The 24,633-nt window shown below is 40.5% G+C and overlaps 4 protein-coding genes across 7 annotated transcripts in view; 3 read left to right on the top strand and 1 right to left on the bottom strand.

Moving 5' to 3' along the window:
• On the top strand, window positions 1-2,558 carry LOC135494658 (transcription initiation factor TFIID subunit 9-like). Its single transcript, XM_064782846.1, has 5 exons — window positions 1-213; window positions 818-954; window positions 1,051-1,264; window positions 1,555-1,725; window positions 1,920-2,558. Exons 1-5 carry the CDS (start codon window positions 90-92, stop codon window positions 1,985-1,987), a joined length of 714 nt encoding a protein of 237 aa, XP_064638916.1. The 5' UTR covers window positions 1-89; the 3' UTR covers window positions 1,988-2,558.
• A 645-nt stretch (window positions 2,559-3,203) lies between these two features.
• LOC135494654 (cullin-3-A-like) lies at window positions 3,204-13,598 on the top strand. Its single transcript, XM_064782833.1, has 16 exons — window positions 3,204-3,462; window positions 4,215-4,412; window positions 4,608-4,721; window positions 5,112-5,272; window positions 5,495-5,609; window positions 5,948-6,127; window positions 6,361-6,555; window positions 6,905-7,081; window positions 7,401-7,571; window positions 7,933-8,040; window positions 8,248-8,372; window positions 8,628-8,853; window positions 9,165-9,351; window positions 9,514-9,586; window positions 10,000-10,176; window positions 10,599-13,598. The coding sequence occupies exons 1-16, from the start codon at window positions 3,412-3,414 to the stop codon at window positions 10,621-10,623; spliced, it is 2,283 nt and encodes a 760-aa protein (XP_064638903.1). The 5' UTR covers window positions 3,204-3,411; the 3' UTR covers window positions 10,624-13,598.
• A 3,358-nt stretch (window positions 13,599-16,956) lies between these two features.
• LOC135494661 (FUN14 domain-containing protein 2-like) lies at window positions 16,957-20,398 on the bottom strand. Of its 3 annotated transcripts, none has more exons than XM_064782851.1 (5): window positions 20,367-20,398; window positions 19,654-19,688; window positions 19,252-19,390; window positions 17,742-17,937; window positions 16,957-17,307 (listed from the first exon to the last, which is right to left on the bottom strand). In XM_064782851.1, the coding sequence occupies exons 2-5, from the start codon at window positions 19,661-19,663 to the stop codon at window positions 17,230-17,232; spliced, it is 423 nt and encodes a 140-aa protein (XP_064638921.1). In that variant the 5' UTR covers window positions 19,664-19,688; window positions 20,367-20,398; the 3' UTR covers window positions 16,957-17,229. The 3 variants fall into 3 exon arrangements, with proteins under 3 accessions (XP_064638921.1, XP_064638922.1, XP_064638923.1); XM_064782852.1 differs by having other exon boundaries at window positions 20,371-20,391; XM_064782853.1 differs by lacking the exon at window positions 20,367-20,398 and adding an exon at window positions 20,027-20,347.
• A 518-nt stretch (window positions 20,399-20,916) lies between these two features.
• The window catches only part of LOC135494653 (histone demethylase UTY-like), a 34,386-nt gene continuing 30,669 nt past the window's right edge, over window positions 20,917-24,633 (top strand). For both annotated transcript variants that reach the window (XM_064782832.1, XM_064782831.1), the window contains exons 1-4: window positions 20,917-21,096; window positions 21,439-21,505; window positions 21,805-21,985; window positions 22,797-22,905. In XM_064782832.1, the coding sequence (XP_064638902.1) occupies window positions 21,029-21,096; window positions 21,439-21,505; window positions 21,805-21,985; window positions 22,797-22,905 (425 nt within the window). In that variant the 5' untranslated portion in view covers window positions 20,917-21,028. The remainder of the gene's footprint in view (window positions 21,097-21,438; window positions 21,506-21,804; window positions 21,986-22,796; window positions 22,906-24,633) is intronic.

The following is a 24,633-nucleotide window of genomic DNA, read 5'->3' as shown; positions in this document are numbered from 1 at the left end:
CTTAGTAATTCAATTCTTATACTTCAGGTAAACGAGATGTTTATGAGTTGTTACATCTACCGAGTATCTGAACAAGAGTAAAATACAAAATGGCGGCTCCGCCGGCAAAAAATACGCCGAAAGATGTCCAAGTTATGCAAGCTGTTCTAAAGGATATCGGGGTGTCAGACTACGAACCAAGAGTTGTAAACCAAATGCTTGAGTTCGCCTATCGTAAGAACCATTTTCTTCGAAAATCCGGCCTATTCCAACCTCCTGTAGACGCGTTCAAAATTTTCTCTTGTGTACATTGATGCGCTACAGCATCTACACAGGGTGTCCCAAAATGAATGCAGTCCAGTTTTCAGTATTGCTAAAGGGCTTCTTGGGGAAATGCACACGGCGATTAGTGTTCCTTGGTGTCATATTTAGCATTGAAAATGTTCCAAATGAAGCATCTCGTTTAGCAAGAGCAGGCATCATCCAGGCCAGGGACTACCATCAATGCATTGCGTGTGATTGCGATTGGCGGTATTGGCATTTTTGGCAATGATATGAAATTCTATTGTAAAGATAGGTTGTTATCCCAATGCGAGAGGTGTATCGTACACTTGTCGAATCTGTGATATGAGGTCTACACCGGAGGCTGAGTAAAGACCGCATCTCCTGTTAATGGACATGCTGTCAATCCCTGAGTACTACTACTATACTACTACAGACAAGAAATAGCAAAGACACTGAATGAATGTCTGCAAGACTGCATGAACTAAGAATTTATCATGATAGAGTCGAATCCAACACGGAAATAAAATAGCAAAATCTTGTACTTGCTCTTCAGGATATGTGACAGATGTTTTAGATGATGCGAAAGTGTATGCGGGACATTCTGGCAAGAAGACTATTGACGGAGATGACGTGAGGTTGGCTGTACAGTGCAAGATGGACCATTCATTCACTTCACCTCCTCCAAGAGATGTAAGTTTTCACTTGGCTTTTTTGAGAAAATTAATTAGGGGAATGTGTCCCTCTGCTGGCTAAATCCCTATATAAAATTCCCACCCTCTATTGCAGCTCCTGATGGAAGTTGCTCGTCACAAGAACAGCCAATCACTGCCCCTCATCAAAAAGTACACAGGTCCTCGCCTACCACCAGACAGATACTGCCTCTCATCAACCAATTATAGGATGAAGTCGAAGAAGCCTCGTCTTCATATTACACCCGGTGGTTTGACATCGCTAGGGGGTGGCTCAAGGACACCTCAAGGGTTGGTGCAGACTCTCACTCGTAAGTAGATACAGTGCTATCGATTTTAAGTGGCAAGTCTTCAGCTGATTCAAAACTGTTTCTTCTTACAGTGTTCTCAAGACATGCTAGAGAGTCACTCCCGATCTGGTGATAATTCTCTTGTGCTGTTCTTTTTCTCCATTACGCTGGTTATGAGGCAAGGTCCTTCAGGCCAAATGTCGTTTAAATGGTTGCCTATCTGAGACGCCTCCCCACGATGTGCTCCACTGGTTCCACAGTGTATGATCTATGAAAATACTGTTCTAATCCTTTCATGTTTTGTTTTACAGCTGGTTCCAGAATCCAGGGCAAGCCACGCTTGACGACAAATCTGTCAACTGGTCAGCTATCCTTGGTGACTATGGGTGTGACAAGACCTACTGTCACAGTCGTCTCAAAACCATCTACTCCAATTGCTACAACCGTCACGATACCTAAGCCCTCATTTCAAATAAGTGCTGGTACGTACTTTAAAGTCTTTTCCATCAATGGGAGACAGTATGATGATATATAGGCATACCTGACATAAAGATGCACTATTTCATTGCATTTGTAATGATTGGTAATGTGATATCTGTCATGCCCTCTCGTTCTCTTCCTCGGGTCAAAATGTGAAACTCTCTCATCATCAAACCCTTCTGTCTTCTCTTTTCAGGTCCAAGCAGCATATTATCAAATATGAAGAGGAAACGAGAAGAAAATGATGATTATGACAAGCCTTGAATGTTGAAAGAACGAAATCATGGACTGCCTTTTGAAATCATTGTAAATGCACTTAGGGACTTCTTTGTTCAGGAGAACACTAAAGAAAATGGACCATTCAGTGCTAACTTATCATGCTTATGAAGAGGATACATGTATGCCATCCACAATGGATACAGCTTACATCAGCTGAGTCTGTTTAGAAACGGAATTCTAATGGGTGTCCAGAGGTGTTGTATTGGACTTTCTCGCGAGAAGACGATTTATTTATGTACATAACTGAGTAAATTAACTTTTCAATGCCGTTTCAATAATCATCTGATGGCGGACATCTTTGTCACTTCTGTGGTGTAGTTGTTTTAACAGCTAGACGAGGGAATACCATCTGAATATGAATCAACTCAGTTTTATATGCAAAGAAATCAAGGACGAGCTTATATCCAGAGCGGTTAGTTATACTTGTTTGATATGCTACACATCAAACTTATATTGACCTGAAATTACCTGAATGTGTGATTGTCCCCAGCTTATTTGTCAATATCTTGATGTCAGTTTGTCAGTGTAACAATGGTAAAAACAATAAATTAATTATTTGTGGATATTTGTAAGTTTGTCAATTTTTCACCTTCTGAGACAAAAATTCCATGAAGAAGACGTATTGTCCCATCCCCAATAAGGTGAAATAGGCCCTAGCCTAGCGATGATACCCCCAGGATGAGGAATCTGTGTTTGGACGTCCAAGGTATGAAGGACGACTCTTAATTGGCCTACCAGATTTCTTTCTATACCTTCCGTCCCTACAAGTTACCGTCTGGGCCCGGACAACAGCTGTCACTAACAGTCTGAAGTGGCAATTCAAAGTATTGGGCAACTTATGAAGTTCAGTTAAACCATAATGTTATTTGTGGTGCAATCAGCTGATTGATTACATAAATTACATTAATTAAATATATTTTCATTTGCCTGTGTCAAAAGAAGTGCTCATTTTACGTCACGGAAATTTTCAAGATGGCTGCTTCCTTGTTGTACCACTCCGCCAAAAATTGAGTTTCACCTTTTCATCTCGATCTTAAAGGTTAAACTTTTGATGCTGGTGAAATGGGATCAAACTGTACTATTGAGTAAACTTGTTTTCTTAATGATTTAGTTCTAAAAGTGGAAGGGTTGGTTCATGAGCACTAATTACATACAAGTGAGGAGAATTACAAGGGGCGAATGAGTGAAAAGGCAAATCAGAAACAAGAAGCCGAACGATATATTAGATTGTGTCTCGAAAATTGTTCAAATCTCGCAGAATATGAAATCATTCACAATATTTCAGCAATATTTAGAAACATAAGAAGTCCATCTTCTTAATCCTTTGGGTCCGTTCTCTCAATTCTCCGGGAAGAGTGTATTTGAGCAGTTTAAAAGTCGTGTTTTTCTGAACTGGCCAACACATCAACATGAGTCTCAAATCTAAAAAAGAACCTAAAATGCGGATTCGTGCCTTTCCCGTAAGTATTTGACGCCGTAAATCACTGCCAGGTACCTGTTTATCTTTTTCCAAATTTTACGGAAACATATTGTAGGTAAATTTATCGACATTTCTCTCTTGGAATCTTGTGAGACTTGACAGGGAAGACCAGCAAAATCAACAGACGGGTCCAGTGCATTTCAAGGAAAATGTACAGGGAAATGCACTATGTGAAGGCTGCATTTGTTCTTGTTCCACGAAAGGCTCAACTAGGCCAGAGGCCTGGCAAAGATAACAGATGCTTCTTGACAGCACAGCATTGATTATCAGTGATAGTATTTGATGCCCTCAAATATTTTTCATATCTCGAGGAGATGACGACATGGTAACGGTTGTTGACGTTTGACTAGAGCTGTGGAAAGTGACGCTACACCGGTAGAGTCGAGAGTGGATGATATTGATGGCATTGATGCTGCAATACTCCAGTCTGAGGGAGCCGTTGAAAGTAAAAATAAACCAGCAGCAAACAAAAGGCCGTGTGGTCGCATTAATTTTATAGTGTTATAAGTTCGTTTAACATATTTCTGATTCAGAAAGTCGATTCAAATCAATCAAATAAGTAAAGTGTTATTTGGTAATGACCCCTTCCACAAGCGTCTCATCTGGGCAAAACAAAAAGATACCCATGGAGACCCCGAGGCGATGCCAGTATCAGTTTCATATGCTTCTTTGCCATAGATTATCATGAAAGCAATTATGACAAATCTGTGAATCTTCGATTTTTTGTTACAGATGACAATGGATGAAAGGTACGTGAACAACATCTGGAACTCCCTGAAAAATGCCATACAAGAAATACAGAAAAAGAACAACAGTGGCTTGAGTTTTGAAGAGTTGTACAGAAATGCATATACAATGGTCCTTCACAAGCATGGAGAGAAGTTGTATACAGGACTCAGGGAGGTCGTCACGGAACATTTGGTAAATAAGGTAAGTATTCGCAGATGGGACCCTTCCCCTTTGACTCAGTGTGAGGTTCTAGGTTGTCGTTTTGAATAATAGGAAAGTTTGATTGGCGGTGAAATCAATGAAATCTGACCTGATGATCTCTTTTGATTGCAATCTATCAACCTGAATGATTTGATCCATCTGATACGAATTTGCCGCACTTTGTTCCAATTTTAGGTGCGAGAAGATGTCCTTACTTCGTTAAATAACAAATTCCTGCAGACGTTGAACAGCGCATGGAATGACCATCAAACATCAATGGTCATGATCAGAGACATCCTAATGTACATGGTAAGTTCTAAGGTGACAGCTACTTGTAAACATAGAATAGGTCTGAAATGAAGAAAAAACTGTTTTTTCAAACCCCCTTCCTCATTTGACCCCTTGAAAAAGACGAACCCAAAGCATACCTTCTGACTTCTGAGTGCCAGAGAAAAGCTCAATGTAATTTCTGCTGGATAAATACACAATAAGGTTTGGAGGTTCATGCATCAGTTATGCTCCTAGTCTTCCTCGCAGCTTTTGTGAGGTGCCAATCACTGGATCCTCATGTGGTTGTTGTCCTTGTTGGCTATTTTTGACATGTGTCCCATGCCTTGGGGAGATGACCGTTTAAGAAATGGAGCACAGGCATGTGAAACTTTGTGCACTGTTCATGGTTTTCCACTGTCGCTTTTCCAGGACCGAGTATACGTCCTACAGAACAATGTAGATAACGTCTACAACCTCGGCCTGATCATCTTTCGAGATCAAGTGGTGCGATTCCCTGTCATCAGAGACCATCTACGACAAACGTTGTTAGATATGGTTGCCAAGGAACGGAGAGGAGAGGTCGTAGATAGGTACGTTGTAGATTTCTATTTCCTTCCAGTAATTTTTTGCAGTTATGCAGGAGTAGTCAGAGGTCTGTTTGAATTCTGAAGTGTTGAAAAACATAATAACGATTTCGACCCTCCAAGGATTGAAAACCTTATCAAGGGCTTTGACATTCCCCGGACAGTTTCTTCTTCTTCGAGAGAGAAACTATCAGAAACCACTCTTTCAATTGATATGATCTTTTGCAGAGGCGCAGTAAAGAATGCGTGCCAGATGTTGATGGTCCTGGGTATAGAATCAAGGGCGGTGTACGAAGAAGATTTTGAAAAGCCATTCTTAGAGCAGTCAGCCGAGTTCTATAGGGTGAGTTGGTTGTGACAATCTGAGAACTCTACTTGGTGAGAATTCTGCACAGTACCCATTTATCAGTTAATGATGCTTTGAGGAATCATATGCTTCAGCAAAATCTCGAGATTCTCTTCAGATGTGTACCAACAGAGTCACTTAAATTCTTAACTTTTCCAAGCAGATCTATCATTATGTCACTATGTCTACAACAAGCTCTCAGAAATGAAGAATGCTGTAATTTTATAAGGCAAATCAATTTTTCTTCTGTTTTGGTCATAACTGAGCCTTTCTACGAAAGCGAAGATGAGGAAAACCCTTTCAAAAGTTTATATTAAACTTCTTTTCCGTTTCAGTCTGAAAGTCAGAAATTCCTAGCTGAGAACAGTGCGTCAGTGTACATAAAGAAGGTCGAATCGAGAATAAACGAGGAGGCGGAGAGGGCATCGCATTATCTTGACAATTCCACAGAGGACGAGATCGTGAAAGTTTTAGAGAAAGAACTCATAAAAGAGCACATGAAAACGATAGTAGAAGTAAGTTATTGCGCAGATAGTTAAGCCGGCATCCCTCCTGTGATGTGGAGATTCATCAGTAGGTGATGGTATAGGCCAACTTTTCAGCTCCAGAGAAATTTGCCTGTATTGACTTGTACTGATAAAGCTGCAGTTTAAACTAGGGTCAGACAGACACCAGTCCATACCCTATCTCAGATTTATGGGTGAAGTGTTTTCACTTAGTTCTCTCAACTAATTGTTTTTTGTTACAGATGGAAAATTCTGGGGTTGTACACATGCTCAAAAACAACAAAACAGAAGATTTAGCTTGTATGTACAAGTTATTTAGCCGAGTGGAAGAGGGCCTCAAGACCAAGGTTAGCTGTATAAGTGCATATTTGAGGGAACAAGGCAAGGCGTTAGTAGCAGAGGAGGACGGGGGGAAGAATGCAATCGCTTTCGTACAGGTATGTTATTACAATCTTCTCGCTCTCGTTTGTCATCTTGACGGCTGAGTGGCTTTTAGTTCAAACCTACAAGGTGTGGTCTCACTGGTGGGTTGCTGTCAAAGTCCTCATCTGAAAATCATGGGTTCGATGCCTGTCATGACTCAACCGACAAGTTACAAAAAGTGCTCACAAAAGGAAAATACCAAAGGAGATCTCATTTTAACCCTTACTTTAATTTGGAAAGTAATTCATCTGTCATGAATGAGTCTCAATGACGTTGTCAGTAATGAACTGTCGGCCTAATACATCTCATCATAAAGGAGTCTCAATGGTGGTGCCAATAACAAATTGTTCGTTTTCATTCCAGAGCTTACTAGACCTCAAGGACCGCTTCGACCATTTCCTTCACCAGTCTTTCGGAGATGACATGCTTTTCAAGCAGAAGATCTCAAGCGACTTTGAATATTTTATCAACTTAAATCAGAAGTCGCCAGAGTACCTGTCATTATTTATTGACGATAAACTGAAGAAGGGTGTCAAGGGGGTAAGATATTATACCTATTAACAAAAATAAAACTGGAAGAAAGGCCTGTTGTGGATTGGTGATGCAACAATTTGGTGACCAATATCTATCTGACATTGGTCAGTCGTCTTTGTATCACTTGCCAAGCCAATTCTGCCATTGATCTTGCCACCTTTCTTATTGATTAGCTGATAAAACAGTAAGGTGACTGGTGTGTAGAGGATATTTGTCTGACGTCTCAGCCCCTAGCCAAGCCCTGTGTCACTAAGGCTGCCCCCCTTCCCCCGACTCGCACTGGCACGTAGCCTTGACTTATCCTCATGTTTCTTCCACCCTCCAGATGACCGAGCAGGAAATCGAGACTGTCCTGGACAAGAGTATGGTGCTGTTCCGCTTCCTTCAAGAGAAGGACGTGTTTGAACGTTACTACAAACAGCATCTGGCCAAGAGACTACTGCTGAATAAAAGTGTATCGGATGATTCAGAAAAGAACATGATCTCAAAATTAAAGGTATGTTTCTCAAACCTAGCATCAGTCTGTGAATGATCAATTGTCCCCAATCGCTCCATGTGATACCATAAACACCCTTCAGGGACGGGGACCGTGGGGTTATGCTTGTTTACATTGGAAACTTGCTGATGTTTTTCTAAAATGTCAACTTCTTTTGCAGACCGAATGTGGGTGCCAGTTCACTTCCAAACTTGAGGGAATGTTCAAAGCTCAAACCTAGCATCAGTCTGTGAATGATCAATTGTCCCCAATCGCTCCATGTGATACCATAAACACTCTTCAGGGACGGGGACCGTGGGGTTATGCTTGTTTACATTGGAAACTTTCTGATGTTTTTCTAAAATGTCAACTTCTTTTGCAGACCGAATGTGGGTGCCAGTTCACTTCCAAACTGGAGGGAATGTTCAAAGATATGACGGTGTCGAATACAACAATGGAAGAATTCAAAGCTCATGTGCAACAGTCGGCGGTAAGTGCGTGCACCAAGGACACAACTTATGTTGAGCACATCAATATTGAGTGGACTGACAAAAAAATCGACGGGCACTGTCTACCTGTCTGGAGCATACAAAAATACCAATATTTCAACCCTGGTCCCATGAAAAGTATTGGCAGTCAAGAATACTTCCAACCTGGACGTTGAAACTTCTATGTCATTTTGTGTATCTGATTTCAGGTCTCCCTACAAGGTGTTGACTTGTTTGTCCGCGTGTTGACGACCGGTTTCTGGCCTACGCAGTCCGCCACGCCCAAGTGCAATGTTCCCCATGCAGCCAGGACAGCCTTCGAAACATTCAGACGGTAAATTTGGTGTACTTGGTTTTTTCAGCTCAGATTTGCTGTCTGAGTGGCCCCGGGTCTCAAGCGTCATCATGGGTTTCCTTCGGGGTCTTTGGTTTCTTGCTACTTAACATCATAAATCACCCAATTAATAAGGTCCTAATTGATAGTCGGCTTTCGAGTCGGGATATTATCCTTCTAAGTTCTGCACTTCCCAGGTTCTTATGGGTTCTAATTCATCTCATGTGCCTGAAGTGTTCTTTTCCCCTCTTCCAGGTTCTATTTAGTGAAACACAACGGCAGACAGCTGACGTTACAACCTCAGTTGGGATCGGCCGATTTGAATGCGACGTTCTTTGGTGCCAAGCGCGAGGAGGGAGACAACGGTTCCGCCGGTGCCAGTAGCTCATCCAAAGGTCCACGAAAACACATCATCCAAGTCTCGACGTATCAGATGTGTATACTTATGTTGTTCAATAATAGAGATAAATTTTCTTATGATGTAGGTACTCAATTGGGCTATTCACTATTACATGTTTAGGTAACATTGTTGTATCCAGTATGAAATGAATGACAAGATATTTGAAGAAAATTATGAACAGATTCGTCTTAGTTCAGAGTGACACCATCACCATCTGATTCGGAATAATGACCTGTCCTGAACAGGTTATAAGGTAGTGAAAAATGAATTTCAGTTAAGATTACCCTTCCCTGTTAGCGATGCGAAAAATGCGTCTTCACCTAGGGCATTAAAACCATGCGCTGGAAAATCTACCTGTAATACCTGTCTAAATCTTGTATTTTTGTTTCCAGGAAATAAAAAACGAGACGGACATCCCAGAGCGTGATCTAATGCGTGCCATTCAATCGTTAGCATTAGGAAAGATGACGCAGAGAATCCTAGTAAAAGAACCAAAAAGCAAAGAGGTAGAACCGACCGATTGGTTTTCTGTGAACGACCAGTTTACGTCGAAGTTATTCAGAGTGAAAATACAGACGGGTAAGTAATATTCACTTGGCTGTGCCCAGAAATCCTACTCGTGTTTCTCAAACTCTAAGTATCCAGGCCATGAGGGTGTTGCCGTGGATGTATCAAGGCCATGGTTTAGCCTATTTGGTATTGACAAGAACAATGTTAGAAATATTTTTGTTTCCGTTTCAGTTGCAGCAAAGGGTGAATCGGAACCCGAGAGGAAAGAAACGAGAAGTAAAGTAGACGAAGATAGAAAACATGAATATCCTTTTTACGAGGCATTCTGTATGAATTTGATCTATCATGAGTTTCAAAACACTCTATTCATCATGAGTTTCAAAACATTCTATTCACCATAAGACTGAGTGTTGTGGAGTACTTGAAAACGATCCCACACACAAATCTCCACCTTTTGGTAGCCTTGCAGCTCCTGTAAGAGGCAATGGGTGTATACCGATGCGGAGAGCCAGTGGTTCTGAAATTGGGTTCATGGACGTTGAGCTGCCCCCATGATCTCAGGCTGATCTCCAGCTCCACATTCACTTCGAGCATATTTCCATAACCCTCTTCTCTGAAGGTGTTTCTGTCTAACATATGTGGTCGCACTCACCTTTTCGATATGATTCTATTCCAAAAATGTCCGATTTCTTGTGTTTATTCCTTAACTCTGTCCACGATCGAAGCTGCTATAGTTAGGATAATGAAGTCGAGGAAAAGGATGCAACACAATGTTCTAGTCTCAGAGGTTACCGAACAACTAAAAGCACGATTCCTTCCCAGCCCAGTAGTAATTAAAAAGAGGATAGAGGGTCTAATTGAAAGAGAATATCTAGCACGAACGCCGGAGGATAGGTATGTTACAGTATTTTACAGGGCGTACTCTTTACATGTACTGTAGTATTTCGAAATAGCTTATCCATTTGAAAGAATTTAGCTTTCATAGGCCACCAGGTATACACCTTTCCAGAAATGGGGCGCTGAGTGTCCGAAATAGTGATGTCATAAGGGGAAACTAGGCCTTATGGTGTAGGGACAAAGGAGATAGTCATGGATGACCAACACACTTGAATGCCTTTGATGACGGACAAGGGGGAAAAAGTTAGTTCCAATGCAAGGCACCAATTTCGGGAAGCATGTATAGCCAGTGAGGTTTTGATTTTGTCTGGCTTGTCTGGCATTGGCCGAGCTTGTCCTAATTTTTGGAAATTTTTAATGAAAATCAAATCACATCTTTTCCTGGAAATTTTTCTCATTGCGTTATTTTCTTTTTCCAGGAAAGTCTACACCTACGTGGCCTAAATGTTCCCTACAACTTTTGATCGTCAAAGAAAACTTCCGCTCACGTTGCTGGATGTTTAATATATATAAATACCTATATATATATCTGTACAGAAGTATAAATATTACGCTTTGTAAAATTGCACGCTGTATGCAGTGGAACATGGACCTAGCGTGGAATCTCAGCCAACGTGATTATTTTCTTAGACGTTTCTTCGTTCCTCAGGCCGAGTGTGTTCGATTCTGTGTTTGCCATCCTTGTGAATGGAGGAACAGATGAGTGTACCAAATTGTAAAGGTCATTCCATACCAAGCTCAAATGCAGGGCATGTTAGTGTCCCCTGTTGTCACTGGCACTACTGGAGTTGATAGCCTAAGTTTGGAAGATTTCGTTGATGTTTCCATTGGGGTGTGGGTAGAAAATATTAGAAATAGTTCTAGGCTTAACTTGGGTGCACATTAAGCTAGAAAGCATTTTTATTGGAGCAAAAAGAAGAGATAAACCTTCAATGTGGTTTTAGGATTGTAAATACAGAATCGGCTGCTCTGGGCCTTCGAGGAATGACCTGTTGTCTTCAACACATCCTTTATCCCGTGTGTGCGTCTGATCCAACACTGTCGTTGTTGTGGACTATGCAGTTCAGCGGAATATTTCCATAGTGACGATTCAGCAAAATTGCTGTTGTGGATTGTAGGAGTCAGATGAAGAAAACATTTCAAGAGTCGAAGGAAATTAGGGAGTCTGACTTGTGTAGAGTTGTTTTTAATTCATTCAATTATTGGAATAAGGTTGGGTTTATTTGTTGAATTCGTTCTCAACTATTGTGGTGGACCACTGTAGTGGTTATGGTTCCAGTGTTTCCACTTGGACCATGAATGAGGATGGGGTGTTGTTAGTGGGTTTTGGAGTCTTGGAAGCCGTACATGTAGTGTTTTAGAACGAGTCGAGTGTTTCTAGCTCGGAGGAGCTCTTGTGATCTCCCGCACTAGGGAGTTGAGGACTAGACTCTTTTAGGACTCGGACATGTTCAAATCTCTTTTGAACACTGAAGATATTTCTTGGATAGTGTATCAAATTCCCTTGGGAAGCGGGTTGGTTTTTAGTTTCCTTCAAGCCAGTACAGATGTGCATGACAGTGTTGTTCGGTATACTCCTTTGAGACCTTTGAATCAACACCACAGTCAGCAATTGGAACAAGATTTCCAGATTTTACATCATGTCATGCATCTGCATGCATAACTGGACCCAGAAATCTGGGCATTTTGTCTCAACTTCTGCCAACCTTAAATTCCTCCAAGGAGTATGATATTGAGTGACAGCAAGGAAAAGAATACTTCAGGTACGCTGTTGTGACAAGAGACTAGTGAGGATTTTTTAATGGGGTTAGGGCTTATTTTCTGATGTGTCTTCCACACAATCTGTATTATCAGACTAGTGGTCAGTACTTTTGTTAATGCTTTTGAGTCGCGTGTGAGTCATGCACTAGCAAAAGAACCAGAACTATCTTCAGTGTTAAAGCCAGTAAAGAGTGGAATTGTGGATTATAGGGTCTATTTTGAATGAGAAGCATCGCTTAGAGTCATTTCTTGGCATGCTGCTGATGTTATTTTGTTTATCGGAATGGTTTTAAATATTTGCGTAAATTTGACCGAGGACAAATTTCATGGATAGACTTTGGTAAGACGAACATTCCTTAGTGAAACTGCATGAATATCCATAGGTGGGACATACACTGAACATTCAGTGATGGGATTAGTACTTGTTCCGTGTGGTCAAAAGAAACTTCACCAACATAAAAATTGTGAAAATTTTATTTTTATGAGGCTCGAACATTTTGGGCTTATAGTGTCAACAAATGAATGCTTGTGTAGGCGTAATGTATAGTTGTACATAGTTTGCTTGGTAGATTTTGATGAAAATGAACAGTTGAGTTTTAAACCATCTAGGTGAACATCAGCATTTGTTTTGTAGACCTCGAAGTTGTGTTCACTGAACCACATTGTCAATCCCAGTACAATGCAACAAAATGTTGTCGACTTTTATTGATTCAAAGTTTATGCACCATAAGCGACTTAAGGTGACCTATCTTCGGTCGATGGACCTGCCCAGGTACGACAGTTTTCATATCACAGCTGGGAGGAGATGGATGGAATCCACGATTGTTGATTCCCGATATTGAGACGGTTAATTCTAATCCATGAAATCTGCCCTCGGTCGTCAGACGTCAGTCATTGTTTAAATGTTACAAAGTTCCCCACTAGGCCAAGATCCTATTTTGTAAATACATTTGATTCTGTGGTCTGAGATCATGGAATTAGTGCCGAGGGGCCAGGGACGCGGGGAATCCTATATGAGGCGTTTAAAATCCAATGTTGTCAGAACGGTAGTTTCCATTCAGCCTTGTTCCATATTTTCCTGTCTGTTTCTCTGAATCGCCTGATTTCACTGGGTTAGAAATATTAGATTGGACTCCATGGAGGCTAATTCTAATTCAAAGATTTATGCAGTGCCATTGTACAGTTCCTGAGTGTGATTCTGTGTAAACTTAGATATCAGAATTTGGCCCATAATGAAATAAACACAGTTTACATTGATTAGCCAGTTGATGGAAGGGCCTGACTGCTGATACAGATGCACTTAACTGTACAGCAGCTCCAACTACTTCTACTAGAAATACACATAGCTCTGCACAACCCTATCGAAAACAGCAGTTCTAGATCAGCCTGGTGCAAATGAATTTGACTGTGTTAGTATTGCACTCAGATTGTGATTGGTGAAGTTTTATTCAGGTCTTGTGCGATATGTGGTCCCTTTCACATTTCCGATGACAAGTGATCAGTTTGTGTGCACGTTTTTGACCCAAATAGATGAATAAGCTCAAAGTATAGTCCCTTGAATTGCTAGTATTTGTAAGTTTGCTTCTTGCAGTAGGCAACGGAACCAATCACTCAAACTGTATTGTGTTTACAAGGAAAATAAATTAAAAATCAATGCTTCTGGTAATTCTTACTTTCGTTTCTTTTTAGCTCACCTCTTAGCAGAGGTGAGCTTATCCCATACCGTGGCGTCCGTCGTCCGTCGTCGTCGTCGTCGTCGTCGTCGTCGTCGTCGTCGTCGTCGTCGTCGTCGTCGTCGTCGTCGTCGTCGTCGTCGTCGTCCGTCGTCCGTTAGCAGGGCACGTTTCGTAACTGTTAGAGCTATTGAGTTGAAACTTGGTACACATGTACCCTTATGTAATGACACCTTGGAGACCAAGTTTCGGTCTGATTCGTTTCATGGTTTGGCCACCAGGGGGCCAAACGTTAAAAGTGAAAATATGCAATATCTCCCTTAATAGTAGTCGGGAAATTTTGAAAAAAATATGGTAGGTACTTCTAGCAAAGGTGCATCATATATCCTCCGGGTTTTTGATTTGACCTCCTTTTCAAGGTCACAGAGGTCAAATGGTGTAAATTGGCCGTTAGGATGTAACGATGGCACGTTTCTAAACTGCAATGACTATTGATACCAAATTTGGTACACATTTACCCCTTAGTCAGGTGATCTCAGGGACCGAAGTTTGGTCCAATATGATTCACCACTTGACCACCAGGGGGCAAAATCCAAAAACCTTAAAAATGTGATTATTCCTTAACTTCTTGCCCGATTGCCACCAATTTGATATCATGGGTACATCTAACCACCATACAGTATATGTCACACAGGTTTTTAATTTGACCTTCTTGTCAAGGTCACAGAGGTCAAATGGCGTAAATTCGCTGTCAGGCCGTAACTATGGCACGTTTCTTAACTGCAATGACTATTGATCACAAATTAAGTACACATGTACCCCTTGGTCAGGTGATCTTAGGTACCGAAGTTTGGTGCGATCTGATTTGCCGTTTGGCCTCCAGGGAGGGGGCCAAATCCTAAATTCTTCAAAATGCCATTATTCCTTGTAATGACTTGCCCGATTGGCACCAATTTTATATCATAGGTACATCTAATTCTAACAACCATTCAATGTGTCACCCGGGTCTTCTTTGATTTGACCTACTTTTCAAGGTCACAGAGGTCGAATGTACTGTAAATTGGCCATTTTGGGGAAATTGTAATTGCTTGGACCTACATCAAACCTAACACTACATGACACAATACCATGCTCTTTATCCATCTTTCCTCCACATGAGGTGAGCACAATGGCCCTGGCCATTTCATTTTGTTGAAGATTAAAATAAGTGTCACTTTGATTTTTTCAACACTCTGGAGGGAACCAAGATATTGGGCGAGTTCACATTTGGTGGTGTGTTATGATTGAGGAATCTGTTAGCGCTTTTCAATGCCTGGTGCAATTAGTTGATGCAAAAGTACATAAGACATTAAATTCATGATAAGAAGTTTTCATTTTTTTTATATTATTTTGTATCATTTACACTTTGGCCAGGAGTTGAAAGTGGTAACAGATTCCTCAATCATAACACACCATCAAATGTGAACTCACCCATTGATGATGATGTGTGGCGATGTGTTCATGGCAATTTTCAAGAGATTCTACATTTGATTGGGTCTTCAACACATTTTCCCTCAAACAGCCCTGCATCTTGGAGTAGCCTGCTTTGGTATTGAGTGTAGCATTTAGAACCTGCAAGGAGATCTGCAGTTCACACATGGATTCCCATCTCCAGCCAACCATGTGAGGTAGGTACTTATAAAAAGAAGACACCAACAGGGCTGTATATGTGGACGCAGGATGGTTCAAAGATTACACCAGAGGCTGAGATTTCTTTAAATGCAATTTTATTTTCGAAAATGACATAGTGTACAGAGTTTGTAAAAATATTATAGGTTACATGATAGCAATATCATCCAGTTTCATATGTGTACGTTTGCCCCAATTGCAGGTACACCTGGACTCAATACATCAACATACATAACAATCCAAATGCCAAAAAAATAACATTCCCACCATGCATCAAGGTCTTCTCTTTAATGACCAAGACGCCCCCAAAACATGCATCAAAGTTCTCTCCTTTACGACAAAGACCACTTGCAAAACAAACCTCTAATTTACAAATACAAACTTGGTATGTGATGAATCTCTATATGACAGGGACCAAGAATTGTCACAAGGAAATTGCTAAGAAAAACCTATCCAATAACCGCACTTACCATTACCAATCTTTCAGTAATCTTTTACCAGAACAATAACACACAGAGTTGGACATGTAATATCGGGAATCAACTACAAACAAAATTCAAACCACAATATACAAACACAATAGCACACCGATCGTCCATCCAGAGAAAAAGTGAAGCAAAGCCAGTCGGTCCGACGCGTTTTATCAAAAGCCAGAAAAGACACTGAAAGTATGTTTCGTCACAACATATAGTAAAGGCAATCACTACCCCTACAGTTGAGGTAACGTTTTAGGCAATGTCAGTAACAAGTCTAAATGTTTGTTCGGTCTGCAGACACAGATACTGTATCTTGGTTCTCTATGGCAAGCCAAAGCGGAATTTATTCAAGACTTTAGAATAACCATTCAAGAAGTTAAATATAAGTTCAAGAAGGAAATATATGTTCAAGACTAAAATATGTTCAACCTTGAATCAAATGTTTTCAACCTTAAATAAAATATGTTCAACCTTGAATAAAATATGTTCAACCTTGAATAAAATATGTCCAACCTTGAACAAAATATATTCAACCTTGAACAAAATATATTCAAGACTCACGTGACCATATTCAAGACTCACGTGACCATATTCAAGACGCACGTGACCACAAAATTGATGACGTAGAGCGTAGAATCTGTGGTACTTCTGATGCATTCTGTTTCACGACGTGATTGATTGCCTGTATAGCCTAAACACTCAAACATGTCAAAAGACAACGAGAATCCGATACAGTGGTATGAAAGGTGAGAGGCATTGCGCATTTTGAACCTATAATTTGCCTGATATGTCTGTGAAACATGTATCGACTCTGACATTCACTCGGCATCCATGTCATGATGTGTAGGATTACAGTACATGTCAGGTGTAGGCGGCTCGGTACGTGTACAACCATGTGTCAAAACCTTCGTGCGAACAATTCGAGCTCCGAAACGCAACACAAGTACCATGGGTTCGGGAAAGTCTGGACGCGGGTTCGGGAAAGTCCGTAAAGCATCAAAACATGAGCAACTACGTCATCAATTTTGTGGTCACGTGCGTCTTGAATATGGTCACGTGAGTCTTGAGTATATTTTGTTCAAGGTTGAATATATTTTGTTCAAGGTTGGACATATTTTATTCAAGGTTGAACATATTTTATTCAAGGTTGAACATATTTTAGTCTTGAACATATATTTCCTTCTTGAACTTATATTTAACTTCTTGAATGGTAATTCTAAAGTCTTGAATAAATTCCGCTTTGGCTTGCCATAGTTCTCCAAGTCCATCTCATTCTGTCCGAAGAAACTTTAGTTGCAACCTTGTAAGTAAACATAGATAAATCCTCAGGATCATTCATGACCTTTTTACTTGTCTTCTTTGCAACTAGCCCAAGTTTATTGTTTTCTCCACTGACATTTACATGACACACTAGTTCCATTCCCTGGTAGTTATGCACACGAATCTCAATGCGAATCACCTCTCCATCGTCACTATGATGCCAGACCTATCAAGAATCCTCCAGCAAATCCACCAGCTAGAAACATATTCTTTTTCACAAATGTTCGCGTCTGAAAATATAAGGATATTATTCGAATAAGAAAATGTCAGTCAAATCTCATTATTGGTAGTCACAGATGAACGAGCAAAGAATTTCTTTCATCATCGGAATAATTCAAAACCCAAAGCCTATACATATTTCATAACTTCAAAGCCTAATATTTCTGTTATCAAAACAGAGCTTGCTCAGTGACGTCACTTTTGAGCAGCAATCCATCATGCTCCATACTTGTATCACAGGCTCTATACATGTAATCGCCAATCACATACAAAGGGGAATCAACATAACATCGTAGCTTTGGGCCGAATTCTGTTTTACATTTAGACATGTTCAAAATCAAAGGGACAAAAAGCCTCCTATTTCAGCCCTAAATGAACAGGCATAACCATTTTCTAATGTTGCTCAGATGTTTTAAGACAATTCTTCAGCGTACTATTTACTTACTTCCTCAATATAATATTCCCAGTCTGTACCGGCAGTTTGTCTAACTTGAGTCTTTGTCGATTTCCATTCCTTCTCCACTTTGTTCCAGTCAATCTTAATATAACCTTTATAATGCGCTATTTGAAGAAGTATTAAACTTCCACCGATAGCTGTGGCTGCAGCCTTCCCTATTTTTGAACACACGTAGCCAGTTGCCCTGAAAAAGATGAAAAATATAAACCTGGAGATATTTCAAAAATACGATATGTGACCCACCAAGGCAAAATAAGTCGCATGTCGCACAGAAGATGAGCCTAAAATGACACCTGGACATAATAGAAGAAATTGATATATTCAGATTTCACAAAAGGCAGACAATAGTGAAATGAACAACCAATCCGTCTCAACCTGTCAAGCCAGGAGCGACATGCGACTCATTTTACCATGGCGGGTCACATATTCTTTTCCTAACAAGGTCTTGGGGTAATACTCTTTTCCAAATTGTGATTCCCGATTCCACGCCCATGTTGCCTAGTAAATGAAATGATTGACATTCAGTATAAGCCAGAAGCTGTTGTCATTTAATTAAAGGAAGTGACTACTTGGCAAGCCCGGCTTACCAAACAGCGACTTTTTCTTGTCCTGAATGGAGAGCCAAACTCATTAATCTTAACCCTTTCACTGCCGGAGGCGCACTTCTGCGACAATCAATATTATTCCCTTTACTGCCAGAGGCGCACTTCTGCGACAATTATCCATACACTATAAAACCATTGAAATTTCGTTATTGAGCGTGGTTAGCTTAAAGTTTGATAGATGGCGCGGTAGTATAGATGGTTCAGCAAAATATGGCGGAGGGTTTTATATTTCGATGTTTGGAAGTTTATCGAGTAATTTGAAGCCAAAATGACCAAGAAGAAACTGACTGTGTCTGAGGTCCTTGATGAGCTGGATAAAGTGAACGATTCGGACTCTGGTGAGGAGTTCGTCGATGATGATGATTTAGATCCTGACTTTGATGTAAATGATGAACAAATTAGCGATAATGAGAGTGTGTATATTGTGTTTTGCCAATTACATAGTTTTTTTAAAAAAATTGTCGTCCTCATTATAAATTCAAGATGGCGGTATGCAAATTAGGGCAAATTATGGTCCCATTTTGAAGATTAGGCAACACTGAACAACTTTTATATACATTGTTTTGCTCTATCTCCAGAGGCTTTCTCTCTACAGGGTGGAGAAATATCCATACTCAAAATCATGTTAAAACAAAGAAACCTACCGGCAGGTGAGGTAGCTAAAAATTAGAAGCTACCGGCAGTGAAAGGGTTAAAGTAGAGTCTCCAGCTTGCCAAACAGGGTAGATTTTTTACCTGTTTGCAAGCCCGGCTGGCCGAACAGGGTGGCTTTTTAGTGCTGTTTGGCAAGCGGCTCTCCAAACAGGACAAAAAAAGATGCCTGTTCGGCGAGCGGTTTGCCAAATAGACCCGGCCTTAATTTAATATGAAGTATCTTGTATGAGGACACATACCATCCTCCTACACCTCCAAAAGTGATCTGCTTTGCTGCCGACGCTTTTTGAATGTCACCTGCCATTCTCCGCAACCAGGCTGCATTCCGGATTTCGGAAAGATCAATCACCTCAAAGTTCTCATCAGGATTTTGACCTCCTGAAAATATGAAAATGTTTTTTTATTTCGATTCAATATCATAATCAAAATCAACCAAGATGATGACCTATGACCATAGATATATCAGTGAGCTCGCCTTGTAATAATTTTACTGTGACCTATGTACACAAAATTGAGGAGAACCTAGAATTTAACACAGGCTTTGACATTTCATTTTATGGGGAGAAATCACATTCTTAAAGCCCATTGCCATTACTCCCCTAAAAAACGTTTTGAACGCAGAAGAAGGAGAAGAATCTCACCTTCAGCCATTGTTCTGTATCATCAGTTGAAATTCCTGGAAGTAAATAAACACCAAAACATTGAAACTGAGGACTTTTATGATACAGATACAATATCATACAGGGTGACCGCAAAATCCCTGTGCTGGGAAGTAGTAGGCCTGTACAACTTTTTCTCTTCATCCTTGGCCATCAAGAGGCACAACTAACCAGCCGCAAACAAACAACTCTGTGAGACTGTGGCCATACACCACATGACATGTTCATTCATAGGGCCTATATATTTATTTTGGGGGGGGGGGCTTTGGAGAGTGACAGCACCTGATGACAGTTCGAAACCGGAGGCGCCGCGAACAGGAGACACAAACCCTACAGACTAGTAAAAACAACACACCTTTGATTTGCCAGATAAATCTCCACAGACCATAATTCCCTAACGACCCAATCATGAGAAACCCATTACAGATATAGGCCTAACATCAGTTCAGATAAAGACTTCATATCAAGTCCAAGCATGTAAAACATGTCTGATGTCAAAGGGCTTCCCCCAGGTCTCCAGATTTTCACCCCCAATCCCGAACAAAATAGCCGCTAGCAACAATTAAGAGAACTGCATTACCGCAGTATTGATTTATAGATAGGCTATTAATATTTATCTAACAGAAAATCGTCTAAAAGAAAGGAATGCACGTTTTAATTTGACGTTGAAAGAAACGTTTTGGATGAAAAATTACTTAAAATTTAGTATCTTGCTATTTGATGTATGTTCTCTGAAAAACTTTCTTTCCGATTCTGACGTCAACAAGGAATTCCCAATCACTACAACTGATGAAAGTGGATTTAATCAGTACATTATACCGGTGTAAAGCCTTAAATCACATGTTATCATATATAATTATTGCAGAAAACAGTCAATTTTTTAATCTAAATAGTGTCAAAATTGGTGAAAACTTGTATGATTTAAGAACAGACTAATCTTCAGACGAGTTGAAGAAAACCCATTTTGCCTTGGGTCGGGTTTCCCGGAAGCTGCGCAAATTCCCAAAAACAATATGCGCAGAATTAGAGAAACAACTGGATGTTCGGATTTCAACTTTTTTGGCATAATGTGGCCCTCAAGCAAATTTAAAGAAGACAAATAACTCTGAAATGTCCAATTCCCAATATTTTTTGGTATTTTTTTATATGACTTACTCAAATTTGGCAAATAAGACATATTTGTTGTAGGCAAAATCAGCTACGAAATTCCTACCGTACCTCATAGCCAATTTGAGGCCAGGAACTTTCAGTTCTGACCCGAAAGCTTGGCTTTAATTCCGATTTTCTGCTGCAAATATTGATTTGAAATTGAAATAATGCATTTGTAATATCCATCAACGTTTGCAAGATCAAGAAGATGACAACAGATGCGTTAGATGTGCCGTTATCGGCGGAGGAGAAGAAGCTTGTTGGTGAACTGGACAGGTCTGAATCTGAAGTGTCCCAAAAAAAAAAATTCTGACACCCATTATTTTTGTTTCTGTTTCTGTAGAATACTCGACAGTCCGTCTGTTTACGCATTATGCCGAGGGCCTTCGACCAAGGAGGGGGAGTCCACGCTAGCTACTCGTGTTTCTCACTTTTATTTTGATGACTTTAAACCTCGCAGGGAACTGCTCGCTATTGGATGTTGTTTATGATGACTGCAAGTGTGGTCCTCATGGTGATATGGAAAATGGGCATTGAAAGGCAGGGGAATGCATTATCGCGGATTATGGTCTTCCCAGAATATGCATGTATAAACCTTCAGTGTTGCTGTATTTTCAGTCGTTTATTTGGTGTGCTGAAATTACGAAACCAAGAACATGCTGGGAAAAAGACCCTTGTCGAAAAGGTAGGATTTCAATATTATGAGTAGCTTTGACAGGTGGAAGGTAAATTCTTAATTTCTGCATGTGAATTGGACAAGCACTTCCAAGGAGAAAGCCAAGTGAGTTTCAGAATCGCCTGGTGCTATATTTCAAAAAGTACATGATTTCAGGGTGAAATTCATGCTGTATGCAGTCTGTGCCTTTCATGGATAGCACCATAGCCAAGGACATTATCATGGTAAAACAATGAATTGACCATGACCTACCGGTAGTTAATTTTTTTCGTCAAATTATTTGTTGTCAAATCTATAACCTCTTCCAGGCAATTGGTCACTTTGAGAAGGTCATAAAAGACGCCAATAAGCCACTGCCGGATGAGAAGCCCCTGGTTGGTGAAGGGGTCGAAGAGATTAAGAAAGAAGAAGATAAGAAACCAAAGATTGACCCAAAAGTCTTCTGTGTTCTTGGACACCTGCATCTGCTGCTGGAGAACTATCCAAAAGGTAAGAGAAGTATTTTTATGTTGTCTCACGAGAGCTAATTATAGACCCCACATACAACAAATGTGGGGTCTATATTGATATTACGAGGAGAAGGTACTAGGCTTCTGCATTCTTCCCAGGTTATATTATGGAGGTAGTCCAGCAAAACTGCTATTTCAACTGAAAAACTGTCACCCCTGTCCCATCAAACTTAACTCGATCTAGTGCACCTGGCAAAGATTTTTTCGAAATTCGGATAATTTTGATGACTTTGAAGCGTTTTATGCGCCGATTTTCTGATTTGCTTTCAAATCTCCGGCACGATTCTGTCAATCACACGTATATTAGCATAAGCTCCGCCCCGTAATGGTGACGTCATATCCTCATGCATCATGGCGGGAATATCTCTTTGCCGAAGTGGTGAGCTGTCGAGTATTTTGAGCAAAGAACGACGGTTGACATGGTTGAATGAAGGAATAAAATAAAGGAATAGCCTTAAATGCTTATCGATGATCCATCCTGCCCATCTGAAAAGGTTAGGGTGCTGTTTAAATGTTACTGAGCGTGTGATTTTGAGAAAGTGTGAGCGTGTTTGTCCGGAAATAGATCATCCGCAAAACGGAATAGACTTCACTCCTCCATACTGTGTGGGCCCGTGGGGGCTATCAAATTTGCTGACAAGCAAATTTCAAATTTCTAGTTTTCAAAGTGATCTTATTCTAGTTTTCTGGTTGTCATGTCCACAAAATTTCTAAGTGTGGGCTTAGGTTTGAAGGAAAGAATTACACAGTAGCACACATGGTACTAATATTTTGCTTCGATCTCTTTTCAGCTCTGTCAGCCTATCAGAGATTCTTCCATCTAAAACCTGACTACTGGAAGGACTCCACCTTCCTTTACGGTCTAGGCATTGTCTACTTCCACTTCAGCGCTACCTCATGGTAAGTTAACATTCATAAGTAGTACCTAAACATCCTGTGTTTGTACAGTGTATTTCCTGCAAGAATTGTGCTGGAGGACTGTCATGTTCTCCTGAGTAGTATTTTGCAGTTGAACTTTTCCTGTTTTCCCTGTTATTTTGGTGGCCTATATGTTTGCGAAAAACATCATTTTCAGATTTTGTGTTTTCCATGAATGGATACATTTTGACCCTCCTGCTAACAAGGGCATTAAATCTCAGCTATGAGTGATTATTGTCGCATGTGATTTAAATCGCAGGTCGTAGTAATTGAAATCGCTCGTTTGCAGCTTGGGGCTTAAGTTTACACTACAGATTAGAAAGATGGAAAGGTGTAAGTCTTTTCATCGTGAGTTGGGTATTTGCCCGCCCATCCTGATTCATTTCCTTGTAGTGGATGAGGCTTCATTATGCTCCTGTTCACAGTTGATCAAAACCAGGGTTGAAAGAGGATCAATTCAAGGAATTTTGGTACCATTTATTACTCCTACATGGCAGCACTTGTCCATTAATAACATGCATGGTCAGGATTAGGAAAGCTGTCAATTATATTCGATCAGACTTCATTATTTCTGGTCCAGATTTCTTGAAACCAGAGCCCACCCCTCCTCACCACCATTGGAATAGGCAATACAACATGTATAGGGTCAATGTTATTGGTCATAAGTCAAAGTATCATTCACAAAAAACCCTGTTCGCCCTGCTCCTGTCCCTATTCTACCAATATGATCATTTGAAGGCACATTTATGGGATATCTGCACCCAAGCAGACATCATCCCACATAATAGTCAATGCATAAAATCCCCCAAGTACCATTCTCTCCTCTGATTTATCACTTCGCAACAGCAATATTTTTCTGATGTCTAGCCGGCAAGAAATCAATTCTTTGTCTCCTTTCCTCTACCCACTGAATTGAGAATGGACCAGCCCACTTGGTTGATAGGTTGCTATGGTGATACGTGGTAACCATAGTGCATGGGGATGTATGCCATTGGTGGGTTGCCATGACATTGATGCTAGAGGGTACTACCTCTCTTGACAATCCATTTAGAATCCTGCTGTTTCACATGTGCCAGCTTTTTGTGAAACAATACCAGGCTTTATGGGCTGGACTCCCAGGTTATTGACCTCTGATAACAAGGATTCTTTAATGCTTCTTCTTCGGCATTTGTTTTGCACTCATATCAACTGATGGACAAAGGAATTCAGGGTCGAGTGTCTGGTTCGAGGACACAAAGACAAAACAGCCGTAATCCTTCCAAGAGTCGAACCCACAACATCCAAATTATGAAAATGGCACTCAATCCACCATGCCACTTGTTTTCCTTGTACCCTTTGATTTGACTATTTTACCTTGTGGCTGACAAATTCTCAACTTCACCACTTATTGTGGCTGCGATGTGTCATTAGCTTGAGGAAGGGGGAGTGCAAGACACACATTGATACTTGCATAAAAGATGAGCTCTCTCAAATAATTGATTGATTTAGAGTGCGGCAAATTTGCTCGAGGAGCAGGTGTCATTCGAAATGTTAGCGATGAGAATAGGGGACGTACATGTATTCCCTCCAAGTCTTAATGCCCTTTGCTCTCGCGATAATGAAATATCAGTCTGTGACGGTAGTTGATAGAGTATGGAATTAGTGAAACCTTGGAAACACTGATAAACCTTGGAATATTCAATGTAAACCATGGAATCACTGCGCAAATAG

The sequence above is a fragment of the Lineus longissimus genome, chromosome 10, assembly GCF_910592395.1.
Source record: "Lineus longissimus chromosome 10, tnLinLong1.2, whole genome shotgun sequence".
NCBI classification, from domain to species: domain Eukaryota; kingdom Metazoa; phylum Nemertea; class Pilidiophora; order Heteronemertea; family Lineidae; genus Lineus; species Lineus longissimus.
This window is presented reverse-complemented; position numbering and strand designations above follow the sequence as displayed.

Excerpts from the sequence above, each read along its gene's own strand:
- LOC135494661 (XM_064782851.1), bottom strand. Across the intron at positions 17,938-19,251 it reads TTTGGAGGTGTAGGAGGATG|GGCAACTGGCTACGTGTGTT; the intron begins GTATGTGTCCTC and ends CATCTTTTTCAG. Across the intron at positions 17,308-17,741 it reads GGGAATATTATATTGAGGAA|ACGCGAACATTTGTGAAAAA; the intron begins GTAAGTAAATAG and ends TTATATTTTCAG.
- LOC135494654 (XM_064782833.1), top strand. The coding sequence starts at position 3,412 with ATGAGTCTCAAATCTAAAAAAGAACCTAAAATGCGGATTCGTGCCTTT. Across the intron at positions 4,722-5,111 it reads GAGACATCCTAATGTACATG|GACCGAGTATACGTCCTACA; the intron begins GTAAGTTCTAAG and ends TCGCTTTTCCAG. Across the intron at positions 9,352-9,513 it reads CAGAGTGAAAATACAGACGG|TTGCAGCAAAGGGTGAATCG; the intron begins GTAAGTAATATT and ends TTTCCGTTTCAG.
- LOC135494658 (XM_064782846.1), top strand. The coding sequence starts at position 90 with ATGGCGGCTCCGCCGGCAAAAAATACGCCGAAAGATGTCCAAGTTATG. Across the intron at positions 214-817 it reads AATGCTTGAGTTCGCCTATC|GATATGTGACAGATGTTTTA; the intron begins GTAAGAACCATT and ends CTTGCTCTTCAG. Across the intron at positions 1,265-1,554 it reads GTTGGTGCAGACTCTCACTC|CTGGTTCCAGAATCCAGGGC; the intron begins GTAAGTAGATAC and ends TTTGTTTTACAG.